This window comes from Bos indicus x Bos taurus, chromosome 3, assembly GCF_003369695.1.
Source record: "Bos indicus x Bos taurus breed Angus x Brahman F1 hybrid chromosome 3, Bos_hybrid_MaternalHap_v2.0, whole genome shotgun sequence".
In the NCBI taxonomy this organism is placed as follows: Eukaryota; Metazoa; Chordata; class Mammalia; order Artiodactyla; family Bovidae; genus Bos; species Bos indicus x Bos taurus.
In genome coordinates, this window is record NC_040078.1 from 50,911,414 (window position 1) to 50,928,364 (window position 16,951).

The window sequence follows — 16,951 nt, forward strand, 5'->3', positions numbered from 1 at the left end:
GACTCTTTATCAGGTTGAAGAACTTCTGTTTCTCATTTGTTAAGAATTTATAAGAAATAGATGTTTCATTATGTCAAATGCTTTTCCTGAATCTATCGAAATGATCAATTGTTTTCCTCTTTTAATTTGACAGATTACTTTTTTTTTTAAGTTAAACCCCACTTAGTCATTATATATTGTCTTTATAGGATATTGTTGGATTTGATGAGCTAAAATATTGTTTGGAATTTTTGTATCTGTGTTCAGGAGGAAGCTCAGTCTGTAGTTGTTATCTAAAGTCTTTGGGTTTTGTTTGTAATGTCTTAGGTCCTTGTAATATTTTTGTTATCTTTCCTCTTTTCTCATGAAGTGTTTAATGCTATACATTTCTCCTGAAGCTCTGCTTTTGCAGGATCCCTTTAAGTTTTATAGTCCTGAGTATAGTCTGTTTTGATATATGTTTTATGTGCACTTGGAAAGATTGTATATTCATCTGTTATTTGGTGGCATATTCTATAAATGTTAATTGGTTCAAATTGATGGTGTTGTTCAAGTCTACCATATCTTTTCTGATTTTCTGTTTACTTGTTGTATCAGATATTGAGAGAAGGGTATTGAAACCTCCAACTATAATTGTGATTTATTTCTCTTTAAATTTTATCAGTCTTTGTTTCATATAATATGAAGTTATATTGTTGTATATATAAACATTTAGAATTGTTACAACTTGTTGTCAAAATGCCTTCATTATTCCTAGTAATATTGTTTGCTTTAGAAATCTACTTTATCTCATATAGTCATTGTAACTTTTGAATAGTGTTAGAAGTTTATATACTTTTCTGTTTTTTACTTTTATTCTGTTTTTATCTTTACAGTTTGTCAGATAGACAATATATAGTGGCTCTTGCTTCTTAAAATAGTCTGACAGTCTTTACCTTTTAATTATGGTATTAGATCACTTTTAAAACAACTGTGACATAATTTTATTTCTTGCTTACATTTATGTTCATCTCAAAATTTAGGCTGAGTACATTTTTATTGCACACTTCTTAATTTATGGACCAGTGACCAGCCTCTCTGCAGGATAAACCAGACTCATGTCAAATGGGAAATGGATATAGAGGAAATATATCTTAAAACATCTACTAGGGAGTGATATACATAACTTCAACTTACATTTTATTGGCCAAAGCAAATCATATACTTAATCCTTATGGAGTAAAACTGGGATTAGAATCTTCTTGCAGGGCTGGGTCTAGGAAAATTTATACTAATTATTGTTTCAGAACCCTTTGCCAATATTCTTATTGTATTGCTCTTGTGCTTTTAATTATTCACTTACCATGAAAATCCACCCTTTTAAAGTGTACAGTTCAGTAGTTTTTAGTGTACTCACAGAGTTGTGTAAATATTACCATTATCCAATTTCAGAATGTTTTTATGACTCCCAAAAGAAAGCTTGTATCCATTAGTCTCCCCTTTTCACCCTTCTTCCTGGTAACCACTAATCTACTGTCTCCATGGATTTGCTTATTCAGGCCATTTCATTGGTAGTCTTTTGTGACTAGCTTCTTTTACTGAACACAGTGTTTTCCAGATTTTGAGTAAAATAGATCGTTTACATTTAATGTAATTATTGATATGGTTATGTTTATGTTCGTCATCTTATTTTTACTGTTCTTTATCTTAGTATTTCTGCCTTTTGACTGAATGAAATATTGTTTATGATTCTATTTTATCTTTTGTTAATTTATTATTTATAACTGTTATTTTGCTGGAGTCATAGTGTATATCCTTAACTTACATACTCTACCTTCAAGAGATCTCATACCACTTCACATGTAGTATAAAAACTGAGAATAGTACATTTCCATTTCTCCTCTCTGGTCCTTTGTGCTAGTTTTGTCATGCATTTTGCTTTTGTATATTTTTTTTTGTTAAAAATTATTTATTTCTAAACTTTTGACTGCACTGGGTCTTCATTGTTGCATGCAAGCTTTCTCTAGTTGTGGCAAGCAGAGGGTACTCTCTTTTGGTGCGTGGGCTTCTCATTGCAGTGGCTTCTCTTGTTTTGTGAAGGAGATGATAACCCACTCTAATATTCTTGCCTGGAGAATTCCATGGACAGAGGAGCCTGGCAGGCTATATATAGTCCATGGGGTTGGAAAGAGTTGGACATGATTGAGCAATTATCACTCAAACTCACTCACTCTTGTTTTGGAGCACAGGCTCTAGGGCATGCGTGTTTAATGATTGGAGTGTGCAGGCTATAGAGTGCAGGCTCAGTAATTGTGAGGCACAGGCTTAGTTGCCCTGAAGCGTGTGGTATCTTTCTAGACCAGGGTTTGAACTGGTGTCCCTTCTGTTGTAGGGAAGATTCTTAACCACTGGACCACCAGGGAAAGCCACTTTTGTGTATGTTTTAAACCCCATGCTACATTGTTGTTTTTGCTTCAACAGTCATTTACCTTTTAATGAGATTGATAAGGAGAAAAATAAGGAAATAAGGGAAAAATTCATATTTTTCTATATAAATTTATGTTTGCCTATATAGCTTCCATTTCTGGTGTTTTTTGGTTCTTTCTTTTTAGCTCCAGATTTCAAACTGATAGAATTTTCCTTCTGCACAGAGGACTTCCTTGAATGTTTCATGTAGTGTGGGCTGTTCCTATTTGTCTGAGTCTTCATTTTGCCTCTGATTTTTAAAAATATTTTTTCTGAGTAAAAGACTTTAGGTTGACAGGTCTTTTTTGTTTGTTTTTTTTCCTTCAGTACTGTAATAAGGTGTCATTGACATCACTTTTGCAGTGTTTACATCAGGAAATCGGATGCAATCCTTATCTTTGTTTCTGTGTGGATAATGTGTCTTTTTTCCCTTCTGTCTCCTTTTAAGATTTTTTCTTTATTCCTGGTTTTAAGTAATTTGATTCTAAAGTGCCTAATTGTAGTTTTCTTCCTATTTCTTACTTGTGAGCTTTGTTGAATTTCTTGTAGACTTACAGTTTTCCTCAAATTTGAAAACTTTTCAATCATTTCTTCAAATTTTTAAAATTCTTTTCTTTCCTCCTCCTCAGTGGCTAATTACACAGATATTAGGCCACTTGAAATTGTTCCATAGCTCATTAATATTGTGTTCATTTTTTGGAAAATTTTTATTGCTTTGTATTCAGGTTCTGGACACTGTGATCTGCCATGTCTGATTTGCCATTCATCCTGTCCGGTGTGTTTTTCATCTCCCGTTTTTCATCTCTAGAAGGTGGAGCTGAGTGGTGTTTGTATGTCTCTACTTAAGTTTTGAACATACAGAAATACAGATTTAATACCTTTTAATGGCCTTATCTGGTAGTTCTAACATTTCTATCAATATCATTTTCAGTTCAGTTCAGTTTAGTCATTCAGTCGTGTCCGACTCTTTGCGACCCCATGGACTGCAGCACGCCAGGCCTCCCTGTCCATCACCAACTCCCGGAGTCTACCCAAATTCGTGTCCATTGAGTCGGTGATGCCATCCAACCATCTCATCCTCAGTTTGCTTTTGATTAATTGTTTTTTCCTCTCATTAGTTACATTTTTCTGCTTCTTTGTGTGCCTGGTAATATTTGATTAGATGTCTCACATTGTGAATTTTACCTTGTTTGGTTTGGCTGTTTTCCTATAAAGATTCTTAAGCTTTTACCAAGAATGCAGTTAAGTTACTTAGAAAGAATTTGCTCTTGAATGACTTCGTAGGTGGTTCAGTGGTAAGAGAATCCACTTGCCATTGAAGGAGTTGCTGGTTCAGTCCTTGGGTTGGGAAGATCCACTGGAGAAGGAAATAACAACCCACTCCAGTATTCTTGCCTAGGAAATCCCTTGGACAGAAGAGCCTGGTGAGCTACAGCCCATAGAGTTGCAAAAAATTGGACACAACTGAGTGACTGAGCACGCATGAACATGCAGAAGTACACAGCTTAGGGCTATTATTCCCTCCTCCCGAGGCATGACCTTTTTGTGTACTCTACACAGTATGCCTTGAAACAGATTCTTCAGTCTAACCCATGGGGACAGTTACTTTCCTGGCCCTGTGTGAATGGTGGCTTTTATCGCTAGCCTTGGGTACTTTACTTACATACATATGCTGATCAGTACACAGCTGAATACTTAATGGGTACCCTCTGTCAATCTCTGAAGATCTTGTTTGTATACTTACCTTTCTGGTATTCTGTTCCTTGGACTGTAGCTACCTTGGTCTCCTCATGCCCTCAGCTCTATCCATTCAGTTGAGAAAGTTCACTAGGTTCTGTTGATTTTCCCTGCCCAAGCCAGGATCTGGAAACTCAAGACAGGTAAGATGGCAATCATAGGACTTACTTCACTTATCTCTTGAGTTTCAGTAATAGCTGTCCATTGTTGCCTGTTGTCCAGAGTCTTTTAAGAAAAGAAACATTGTTCTCATATAGTTGATATATCTTGTCCAGTATTTTTTGGTTGTTTCTTGGGAGGGAGTAAATCTCTTATCTGTTACTCTATCATGGCCATAATGAAGTAATTTTTTTTCTTTAAGAGAGTTTTGCATTTTCATTTGGCTGGAAGAAGAAGCTTGAATAGATTAGAAAAATAGACATATTATTTGATAGTTAGATTTAGAAGTTAATACTATATGTAAATGTATTCTGAATATTAACTCTGCTCAGCTTTAAAATTATTTTATTGCTGAGATAGTTATTGATATTTTTGTTTAAAAATGACTTGTCCTTAGGTTTGGTCTCTTCCTGTTGGTATGGAGATAGAAAATAGAGGCATGAGAGCAATTTCCTGGAAAGAGAATTTTTAAGCTAGAGATTTTGAACCTGGTCCATGTGAACCACAAAAAGAAGACCTAATGTTAGCTCATACAAACTTGGCAATAGAAATTGCCCTCTTCTGATGATCATTTCCTAGAAAGTGCTTTTAAAAGGGATTTCTTTGGCTGTCAGCATTTGATGAGTAAGATGGAAAGCTTGGTGTGCCACATGATGATAACTTCATGTCGGTTTTATGTGTGTGTTGATTTTAACTTTGTGCCCTTTGTTTATTATATTTGAAAGATTTAGAGCAAAGAGTTTTGGTTGAAGTTTTAGGAAGAGAGAGTTTTAATATGTGGTTTGGCAGAGTTTCTTGGATAAGATGAATTTGGAAGAGGGTCATAAATGAGCAGGGCTTTTCTGGTGGCTCAGCAGTAAAGAATTCTGCAGTGCTTCAGATGAGGGTTTGATCTTGGATCAGAAAGATCCCCTGGAGGAAATGGCAAACCACTCCAGTATTCTTGCTTGGAAAATCCTATGGACAGAGGAGCATGGCAGGCTACATACAGTCCACAGGGTCTCAAGAGTCAGACACAGCTGAGTGACTGCACCACTACCATCACCAGTATAGAAAATACTATATTAAAAATTGTTGATCCCTGGTCTGGCAGATTCCACATGGGGCAGCTAAGCCCATGTGCCACAACTACTGAAGCCTGAGCACCTTGGAGCCTGTTCTCCTCAACAGTTCAGTTCAGTTCAGTTGCTCAGTCATGTTCCACTCTGTGACCCCATGGACTGCAGCACACCAAAACTCCCTGTCCATCACCAACTCCCAGAGTTTACTCAGACTCATGTCCATCGAGTCGGTGATGCCATCCAACCATCTCATCCTCTGTCATAACCTTCTCCTCCTGCCTTCAATCTTTCCCAGCATCAGGGTCTTTTCCAGTGAGTCAGTTCTTCGCATCAGGTGGCCAAAGTATTGGAGTTTCAGCTTCAGCATCAGTCCTTCCAATGAATATTCAGGACTGATTTCCTTTAGGATGGACTGGTTGGATCTCCTTGCAGTCCAAGGGACTCTCAAGAGTCTTCTCTAACACCACAGTTCAAAAACATCAATTCTTTGGCTCTCAGCTTTCTTTATAGTCCAACTCTCACATCAACTCTCACATCCAAACATGACTACTGGAAAAACCATACGTTTGAGTAGATGGACCTTTGTCAACAAAATAATGCCTTTGCTTTTTAATAGGTTGGTCTAGGTTGGTCATAGATTTGTTGTCTAGGTTGGTCATAGATTTTCTTCCAAGGAGCAAGCATCTTTTAATTTCATGGCTGCAGTCACCATCTGCAGTGATTTGGGAGCCCCCCAAAATAAAGTCTGTCACTGTTTCCATTGTTTCCCCATCTATTTGCCATGATGTGATGGGACCAGATGCCATGATCTTAGTTTTCTGAATGTTGAGCTTTAAGCCAACTTTTTCACTCTCCTCTTTCACTTTCATCAAGAGGCTCTTTAGTTCTTCACTTTCTGCCGTAAGAGTGGTATCATCTGCATATCTGAGGTTATTGCTGTTTCTCCTGGCAATCTTGATTCCAGCTTGTGCTTCATCCAGTCCAGCATTTCTCATGATGTACTCTGCATATAAGTTAAATCCATTACAGTGAGAAACCCATGCACTGCAACTAGAGAACAATACCCATTCCCAGCAACCAGAGAAAGCCCAGGTGCAGTAACGACCTAACACAGTTATAAATAAATAAATTAAAAAAAATTATTGCAAGTGATGTGTGTGTATAAACTTTTCTCCAAGTAATTCATAATTTATTCCAGAGTTCTAGATGCACTTGGCATATGTGTTAACAAATGATAATTGTGAGAGTTGTTTAAAGATGTCTAGAAAAGAGATTTTGACAAATAAGACTTTGAAGAAATAAAGGGAGCACAAGATTTTCACCATTTGTTCTTGTGTTCAGTTCAGTTCAGTCGCTCAGTCGTGTCCGACTCTTTGCGACCCCGTGAATCGCAGCACGCCAGGCCTCCCTGTCCATCACCAACTCCCGGAGTTCACTCAGACTCACATCCATCGAGTCAGTGATGCCATCCAGCCATCTCATCCTCTGTCGTCCCTTTCTCCTCCTGCCCCCAATCCCTCCCAGCATCAGAGTCTTTTCCAATGAGTCAACTCTTCGCATGAGGTGGCCAAAGTACTGGAGTTTCAGCTTTAGCATCATTCCTTCCAAAGAAATCCCAGAGCTGATCTCCTTCAGAATGGACTGGTTGGATCTCCTTGCAGTCCAAGGGACTCTCAAGAGTCTTCTCCAACACCACAGTTCAAAAGCATCAATTCTTCGGCACTCAGCCTTCTTCACAGTCCAACTCTCACATCCATACATGACCACTGGAAAAACCATAGCCTTGACTAGATGAACCTTTGTTGGCAAAGTAATGTCTCTGCTTTTCAATATGTTATCTAGGTTGGTCATAACTTTTCTTCCAAGGAGTAAGCATCTTTTAATTTCATGGCTTCAGTCACCATCTGCAGTGATTTTGGAGCCCAAAAAAATAAAGTCTGACACTGTTTCTGCATCTATTTCCCATGAAGTGATGGGACCAGATGCCATGAATTGCTCAAATCTTTTACTTTTTTGAGTTCACGTTTTGAATCTCTGTAAAAAAAATTGGTAAAATTCAGAATCCACGAGAAGGGTTTACGTGTAGAGACTGGGTGAATGCAGCACTCTATTGTTTGTTTTGCCTTAGGAAAACAATCCTGGTGGAAAAACACATCTTGCTGGCTTTAATAAAAAATAAAATGACAAACATTAAAATCTAGCTCTCCTTCCTCTCTTCCGCTCTTCTTTCCACCAATGTATTATGTCTAAGGAGAAATTGCAAGAATAATAGCTTAAATTCTCTATGACCACTTCTGTGGTTTGTAATGTAGATATGTAAGTTATGTATTTAAAGTAAAAATTAGGAGATGCAGCTAGTACTTGTAACAGGGAAGATGCTTTTATTTAGGATTTTTTCTTCTCTTCCCCACATGTAGATGAAACTCTTAGGTTGTTTAACTACTTTTGATTTAGAAAGTATAAAAAAGAGTATTTTAGAAAGTTAAAATTGAAGAAACATAAAAATATCAAAGTCCTATAAAGAAGCTATTTTTCCCTCCCATGGTTTTACTGCAGTAATCACTTTTGAAAATCAGTGCATGTGGCAATCCCAGTAAGATGTGAAAAAACGGTTCAATACAATATCAAAGATCTGTTTGATCAAAGTTAATTATTGATAGCCTTGAGGTTGAAATGGGATAGCTATTTTTTTTTCTATGTTAAATGTGTTTTTCATTTTAAAATTACAAAGACTTTTTGGCAGAGATGAATTCAAGAAGGTAAGGTTCAAGTGTAATAGCAGTGCATTTTAATTAAGCAGGGGAATAATGCTAATTTAAATTTTGAACAGGCCATTATTTGGTTTAAAAATTTGGCATTGCAACCATGTTTGTTTCCTTTTACATCCTGTTACTTAGAGTCAGATTTTACTTTTTAGCAGGTTTGGGGGTGAAATATGAGGACAAGAAAATGGAAAGAGTTCTTCTAAATTAAAGTAAATATATTTTATGTAACATCTAAGTCTACACTGTCAAATATGGAAGCCGTTAGCCGTATGTGACAGTTGAGCACCTGAAATGTGACTGGTTTGAATTGTGATGAGCTGTAAAAGTAAAACATACTCCAGATTTTGAAGAGCTGATTTGAAAAAAAAAAGAGAGAGAGATTGTCAATTAAAAAATTTTTGATTGTGTAGTAAAAATATGTAATGTTTTGACTGTGTTTGATAAAGTAAATTATTAGAATTAAATTGCAATTATTGTTTTATACTTTAAACTTGGCTATTAGAACATTTAAACTTATGTAAGGGGCTGGCATTATATTTCTGTTGGACAGTACTGATCTCAATGATCTAACTTTTACATTTATAATTTTACCACCACAGCATTACCTCAGTTATCTAAGGGTACTGTCTGTAACACAGCCATGTGTATTTAAGGAAGTGGTAAAAAGCTTCTGAACAAAACAAGTATTTTCAAGTCTGTGTTAAAAACATATTTTTAATCATAGAGTTCTTTAGATCGTCACTCTAACCTCTTATTCTTTTTCTTTTCATAGGGGAATTGTTTTAAATTTTTAATCAGTTGTCTGGTTTCCTGAGGAATTTGATGATGGGATTAATTAAAAGAATTTATTGTACTACTCTTTCTGTTGCAACTTAGCTTCAGTCTGGAATATCTGTAAAAATCAGTCACTAAACCGTCAGTTTCTGATCAGAATATTTGAGATTGGCCTGCAAGACTCATGCATTCACCTTCTCTGAGACCTTATCTTAAAGAAACAAAAGCCAAAGAAAAACCCCCTGTGCTTTCAGAACTAGAGAGATTCTTGTCATTTAGGCTCCTCCCTTCTGAGTTGTCTCTGAGTTGTTGCTTCCTGTGCTAATTCCTTGTCTTTTTTCTTAATTCTCCCTTCTTGCTTCTGAGACATGTATATGCTTGCTGATGTAGATGGGAATGGGTGTGACTCCTCTGTGAGTCAGATATGTATTCTGTTGCTATTGATTTGGAACAGCCTGGTTTTAGACAGCAGGCTGTTGTCTTTCTCCCTGTACTTTCATATCCTGTTTGGTGTAAGGTTACAAGAGTGTTTGAACCCTGTGTTTGAGAAGTTGCTCCTTCTGCAATGAAGTGACAATGTATTTAGCTTTTCAAGTGTTTTTCTCATATAGCAGTATTTTTCCTTAGCTTTCTTAGCTCCTTCCTTAGCTTTTTATAAATTATCTTAACAGTTTACACATTCCCAGCTGGCATGTTGACCTGTTATTTTTGTATCCTGCTCTCTTATTTCTGGTATCCATGGGAAAGCATTATACTCAGTACAACAGGATATTAAAAAAGTTTGTCAAATAATTGCCAAATTTCCATTTGTAGACTTTTCAACTGCTGTACTATTTATTTACATGGATATGTCTCCCAAGTATTTCAAACTCCAAAAACCCAAAAGAAAACCCTTTTTTTTCTCTTCCTTTGTATTTTTTGTAGTATTGTAGAGAACTATTTTCTTTCATGTTTATCAAATATATGCATTGTACATAAGTTACTTTTTTTTCCTCATATGCCCGTCATGAAGTGCACAATGTACTGTTTTCCTCAGATAGGTGGCCCCTTGGTGAGATGAAGGTTCAGTTCTCAGTTGCAAGAATATGGTGAAGATAATCTCTAAAATAAGACCTAAAGACCCAGTTACTCTCTTTGTTGGCACATACCAACAAAGTGTTGTTCTCACTTTAGAGAATTGGAATTGGAAATGCTTTCTCTCTGCCAAGTATCCTAAGCTTCTGCAGTCAAAGAATCTTAGACATTTTCCATCCTTAGTACTGTTGGAAGTCCAGCTGACAATGGGCTTTAGCACCCCCACCTCAGATGATGTGGAACTGTAGCTACTTTGAATGCTACCCTTAGAGCTGGAGGTACAGAAAGTTGGAGTTGTTTAGGTGGAAGACTGCAGATTATATATTTATTCCCCAGTCAGTAGAAATCCAAGCTCTGATGCCTTAGTCTTGCAGCATTCTAGGAGGATGAATAAATTTAGGTCTCTCAGTTATTGTGTAGCCCCAGGCCACACCTGCCTATGGAGAATGCCTTTGATTATCACCTACAATGTTCCTACCAGGCCAGTATACTTTTCCTTTAATTCAATGGATTTCTTCTTGTTTTAGTCATAAGAAAATTATGATGGGATGGGAAGGTAGCTTCCTTTTTTTTTTTTTTTTTTTGTAGTAAATCCTTGCAAGGCAGTGAACCCATGTGCTCTGGGGAAAGGAAGGTAAATGAGTAACTTTTGAATAGACTTCTCACTAGCTCACAGACCTCTGAGTAATGCTGTATTACCACTTTCTCAGGTGCCTGGCTACATAGTCTTAGAAAACTGCTCACATTTTCAGGCAGTATGCCTTTACTACCATGTCAAGAGTATTTTAATTGAAACTAGGTTGCAGCCTGTCTAGGAGTCTTCCTGAGGTGATTAAAAAAAAAAAAAAAAGAATCACTGCTTTTAGCAAAAATAAATAGAAAAGTATGATTCTAACTACACATTCTGTAAAGTCTACATATTTTAACGAGTATGTAAATTCTTTTCCTAGTGGAGAGAGACTTGATAGTATCAGCTCAAGTATTACTTCTGGAAAATGTTCTCATTCTCTCAGACAGAAGGACTTCATTATATCCATAGCATTGAAAAAAATTCTAAAGTTTTTACTTGGAAAATTCTAAATTTTGATAGAATGACCAACAAATTTGAAAAAAGAGAAAGTAGTGTTTATACCTTCCTTTGTTTACAAAATAGATACACTTAATATATCAAAAATAGTCACTGTTTTTGTGATCATGTTATAATCATGGTTTTAAAAAAAGTTCTGAAGGGCTTTCAGTAATATAAAGCAGTAGTTTCTCACCTAATTCTTACTATCCCTAATGTCATTAACCAGAGATAATATTTTTAATAAATTTTTATGAAAGTGAAAAGTGAAAGTGTCAGTTGCTCAGTACTGTCTGATTCTTTGCATCCCCAAGCACTGTAGCCCGCCAGGCTCCTCTGTCCATGAAATTTTTCAGAAAAGAATACTGGAGTGAGTAGCCATTCCCTTCTCTAGGGGATCTTCCCAACTCAGGGATCTAACCCAGGTCTCCTGCACTGCAGGTGGATTCTTTACCTTCTGAGCCACCATTCAGTTCAGTTCAGTCGCTCAGTTGTGTCTGACTCTGGGACCCCATGGACTGCAGCACGCCAGGCCTCCCTGTCCATCACCAACTCCCAGAGTTTACTCAAACTCATGTCCATCAAATTGGTGATGCCAACCAACCATCTCATCTTCTGTTGTCCCCTTCTCCTCCCACCTTCAATCTTTTCCAGCATCAGGGTCTTTTCTAATGAGTCAGTTCTTCACATCAGGTGGCCAAAGTATTGGAGTTTCAGCTTCAATATCACTCCTTCCAATGAATATTCAGGACTGCTTTCTTTTAGGCTGAACTGGTTGGATCTCCTTGCAGTCCAAGGGACTCTCAAGAGTCTTCTCCAACACCACAGTTCAAAAGCATCAATTCTTTAGTGCTCACTTTCTTTATAGTCCAATTCTCACATCCATACATGACTACTGGAAAAACCATAGCTTCGACCTGATGGACCTTTGTTGGCAAAGTAATGTCTCTGCTTTTCAATATGCTGTCTAGGTTGGTCATAACTTTCCTTCCAAGGAGTAAGCATCTTTTAATTTCATGGCTGCAGTCACCATCTGCAGTGATTTTGGAGCCCAGAAAAATAAAGTCAGGTATTGTTTCCACTGTTTCCCCATCTATTTGCCATGAAGTGATGGGACCAGATGCCATGATCTTAATTTTCTAAATGTTGAGGTTTAAGCCAACTTTTTCACTCTCTTCTTTCACTTTCATCAAGAGGCTCTTTAGTTCTTCACTTAGTGCCATAAGGGTGGTATCATCTGCATATCTGAGGTTATTGAGATTTCTCCCGGCAATCTTGATTCCAGCTTGTGCTTCTTCCAGCCCAGCATTTCTCATGATGTATTCTGAATAGAAATTAAATAAGCAGGGTGACAATATACAGCCTTGACATACTCCTTTCCCTATTTGGAACCATTCTGTTGTTCCATGTCCAGTTCTAACTGTTGCTTCCTGACCTGTATACAGATTTCTTAAGAGGCAGGTCAGGTGGTCTAGTATTCCCATCTCTTGAAGAATTCTCCACAGTTTGTTGTGGTCACACAAAGGCTTTGGTGTAGTCAATAAAGCAGAAGTAGATATTTTTCTGGAACTCCCTTGCTTTTTTGATGATCCAACAGATGTTGACAGTTTGATCTCTGGTTCCTCTGCCTTTTCTAAATCCAGCTTGAACATCTGGAAGTTCATGGTTCATGTACTGTTGAAGCCTGCCTTGGAGAATTTTCAGCATTACTTTGCTAGCATGTGAGATGAGTGCAATCGTGTGGTAGTTTGAGCATTCTTTGGCATTGTCTTTCTTTGGGATTGGAATGAAAACTGACCTTTTCCAGTCCTGTGGCCATTGCTTAGTTTTCCAAATTTCCAAAGTGCAGCACTTCGACAGCATCGTCTTTTAGGATTTGAAATAGCTGAACTGGAATTCCATCACCTCTACTAGCTTTGTTTGTAGTGATGCTTCCTAAGACCCACTTGACTTTGCATTCCAGAATGTCTGGCTCTAGGTTGGTTGATATATAATTTGCAAGAGAGAAATGCACAGTTCTTAAGTGTACAGTTTGAGCTTTAACAGATACAAACACCTAACAGATGTATACACCTGTGTATAACCCCCACACCCATTAAGATGTAGACAGTTTTTTTCATCTTAGAAATTTATTTGTGCCCCTTTTAGCAACTCCTCCACCAGAAACTTTTCTTCTGATACTTACTGCTGTGGGTATATTTTGCTTATTCTTTTTGGTGAGGCTATAATTCATATACTGTGCAGTTCACCCATATGAAGTGTGTAATTCAGTGGTTTTTTATGTATTTACAGAGTTTTGCAGTCATTACCACAATCATTTTTAGAACATTTTCATCACCCCCCCCAAAGAAACTATATCCATTAGCAGCAACTGTCCATCCCTCCTTGTTCCCCTTACTCCCACTCCAGTCCTCACAACAGCTTATCTACTTTCTGAATTCTAAGTATTGAATATAAATTGAGTCATAAAACATGTTTCCTTTTGTGACTGGCTTCTTTCACTTAGCATGTTTTCAAGGTTCCATGTTCCAGCATCCATGTTGTAACCTGTATCTCTGCTTCATTTTTTTTCAAGACTGAATGATACTATACCTTATGGATATACCAGTGTTTTTATCCATCCAGTACTTGATGGATATTTGGATTGTTTCCACTCTAGCTATTATGAATAATATTGCCATGAACACTTGTTATGTAGGTTTTGTGTGGACACAGATTTTCATTTCTCTTTAATATATACCTGGGAGTGGAATGGCTGGTTTGTGTGGTAATTCAATGTTTAACCATTTAAGAAATTGCCAGACTTTTTTTCTGCAGTGATTTTACTATTTTATATTCCCATCAGTGTGTCTGAGGGTTCCTATGTCTCCATATCTTCACCAACACTTGTTGTTGTCTTTTTCATTATAGCCATACTATAATGCTGTACTGTGAAGTAGTGTGTTGTTATGTTTTGATTGGCATTTCCCTAATCATTAGTGATGTCGAGCATCTTTCTGTGTGTTTATTGGCCAATTATATATATTTGTGGAGAATTATCTGTTCTTATTCTGTGCCCATTTTTTAATTGGTTTATCTTTTTAGTATTGAGTTGTGTAAGGGTTATTTATATATTCTAGATAGAAATCTTATGGATTGTGCATAGTTTTTCCCATTCTGTGGGTTTTCTTTTTACTTTCTTAATGGCATCCAGTGAGGTACAGAACATCTAAAATTTTGATGAGTCCAGTTTAAATATATTCTTTATTTTACCTGTGCTTTTGGTGTCATATTTAGAAAGGCTTTTCTTCTGTAGTGTATGTGTTCTTGAACTTCTTGTAAGTGGCATCAAGTAGTATGTTCTCTTTTGCATCAGGGTTCTTTCACCTGGTGGGCTCCATACAGTCCATGGGGTTGCAAAGAGTTGGAAAGGACTGAGCAAGTAACACTGTTCTTCACTTCTTTCACCTAATGTTTATAAGATTAATGTTATGTATCAGCAGCAGTTTGTGTCTGAGTGATGTTGCAGTGAATAAATGTATCACAATTTGACCATTTATTTTTCTGGATATATGGGTTGTTTCTGGACTTTATGAATAAAGCTTTTCTGAACTTTAAATTGTAAGTCTTTTTGTGGATGTAGGTTTTCATTTTTCTTACTGTCGTATAAAAAGGTATTCAACTTTATAAAGAATTGCCAAATAGTCTTCATAGTGGTTGAACTCTTAGGTACTACTGACATGGATATATTAAAGTCACAATTGGTCTCATCTTTGGCAGCACTTAGTATGGCCAGTCTTTAAAATTGTAGCCATGCTGATTGTATACATAGTATGGTTTTAACTTGGGTTTCTTTGGTGACTAAGGATGTTGAATGTTTTTAAGTTGCTTATTAGCCACTTGACTATTTTGTTTTGGAAGGTGTCAGTTTAAATCTCTTACTCATTTTTAAAAATGTGTTGTTTGCCTTCTTAATTATCAACTGTAAGTGTTCTTCCTGTATTCTGGATGCCAGTCTTTTGTCAGATGCATATGTTAAGGATATTTTTTTTTTTCAGTTTGTGGCTTACCTTTTCATTTTCTTAAATGTAGAGCTTTTAAAATTTGAAATGCAATTTAGTATTTTTTAGTCAATTTTTTTCTTTTATGGTTAATGTTTGTTTGTGTCCCATTAATAAATTTTGCCTATTCCAAGGTTGTGAAGACTTTTTCCTGTTTTCTTCAAGATGTTTTATAGTTTTAGTTTTTATATTCAAGTCTGTTGTCCATTTTGAGTCTTTTTTTTTTTTTTGGTATTATGTGAATTAAGGTAGGGATAATATCTTTAAATAATGTAATGTGTGTACTTGGAATCTTTCATTTGTAATGTTTTTCAAAGTTTTGTATATTTATAGTACTTATTGCATTGTCCTCTGAAGATGAACTGCTTAACTCTCTTCTCTAATCCACCCATGAATTCATTTGGTTTTCCTGCTTATCCTAAAAGTTATAACATGGAGATCTCTGAGACCTTTCTGACTGTTAAAAAATAAACAAAACACCCTTATTTTTAGGTACTTTTTCATTTATGCTTTCATTATATCTCAGATTTCTGTTTAGCTTAGGAAACACCAGTATTTCCTTTTTAACTGCATGTCTGTATTAATGGTAGTGGTGCAATTTAATTATTTGTCATATAGTGAAGTGAAGTCGCCCAGTTGTGTCCGATTCTTTGCGACCCCATGGAATGTAGCCCACCAGGCTTCTCCATCCATGGAATTTTCTAGGCAAGAGTGCTGGAGTGGGTTGCCATTTCCTTCTCCAGGGGATCTTCCCGACCCAGGGATCAAATCTGGGTCTCCCACATTGCAGGCAGACACTTTACTGTCTGAGCCATCAGGGAATCCTAAAAAAGTGAAAGTCACTCAGTCGTGTCAGACTCGTTGTGACCCCATGGACTATACAGTCCATGGAATTCTCCAGGCCAGAATACTGGAGTGGGTAGCCTTTCCCTTCTCCAGGGGATCTTCCCAACCCAGGGATCAAACCCAGGTCTCCTGCACTGCAGGAGTATTCTTTACCAGCTGAGCCACAAGGGAAGTTAGCAAGCATTCAATGAATAATTAAGTGAAATGAACTTGGATTCAGGTTATTTCTGTAAAGTTTGTTTCTGTATTCCATTTATAAATCTTGAGGTTTAGAATCATACATAAAATTACTTGTATACATACACTTATTTTTTCATAAGTTATATTGTGGACTTATTAAAATAATATCTATGGAAAAAACAGTATTTAAAGCAAAACTTTATCATTAATTAGTTTTTTTCTGATAAAGACTATTTATAGCAAATAATTGACCCTGAATTTAGCTGTTTTATAGATTTTTCTATTTCTGGCAATATTGGAGACATTTTATTTCATTTACTGTTGCCATGAAAAAAATGTATTAAATTATGCCATGAATAAGGAAAGTGTTTTAGTTTATATTATTGTGTTATTGAGTTTGATCATCTCGTATTTGAAGTTTTTTTTCTTTAATATGGGGGTTTGAGTTTTATTTCAGTTCTGTCAGTTTTCAGTGTATTTTGTTTTGAGCTAAATACAAAGACAATATAAAGGGATATAAAGGTGAGTAAGACATAAATGTGGCTTGCAAAGGATTTTTTATAGTCTTCTAAATATAATTTGACTCATGTTTCTTTATTAGTTTTTATACATCATAAATTAATATTGGGAGCATTTTTTGTCTAAGCAGATGATTTTCTGAAGGAGTTACTGGAAGTAAATAGTATCCATGTTAAATAGATGTTTTAGGACCCCATGGCATGTAATTTACATCTTAATAATGATAGAGGCACATTTTCCAGCCTTTTTTTTTTTGATAGCCTGTTTACATGTGAAAGAAGTAATGGATTTGATGTTGTATTGAGT

The 16,951-nt window shown here is 36.3% G+C and overlaps 1 protein-coding gene across 18 annotated transcripts in view; it reads left to right on the forward strand.

Moving 5' to 3' along the window:
• EVI5 (ecotropic viral integration site 5) overlaps positions 1-16,951 on the forward strand; it is a 234,351-nt gene that overhangs the window by 66,385 nt on the left and 151,015 nt on the right. The window contains exon 1 of one of the 18 annotated variants that reach the window (XM_027536507.1): positions 8,050-8,140. The exons of the other annotated variants lie outside the window; for them this stretch is intronic. Coding sequence (XP_027392308.1) covers positions 8,127-8,140 — 14 coding nt within the window. The 5' untranslated portion in view covers positions 8,050-8,126. Of the gene's footprint in view, positions 1-8,049; positions 8,141-16,951 lie in introns of those variants that run through there. 18 annotated transcript variants of the gene reach the window in all.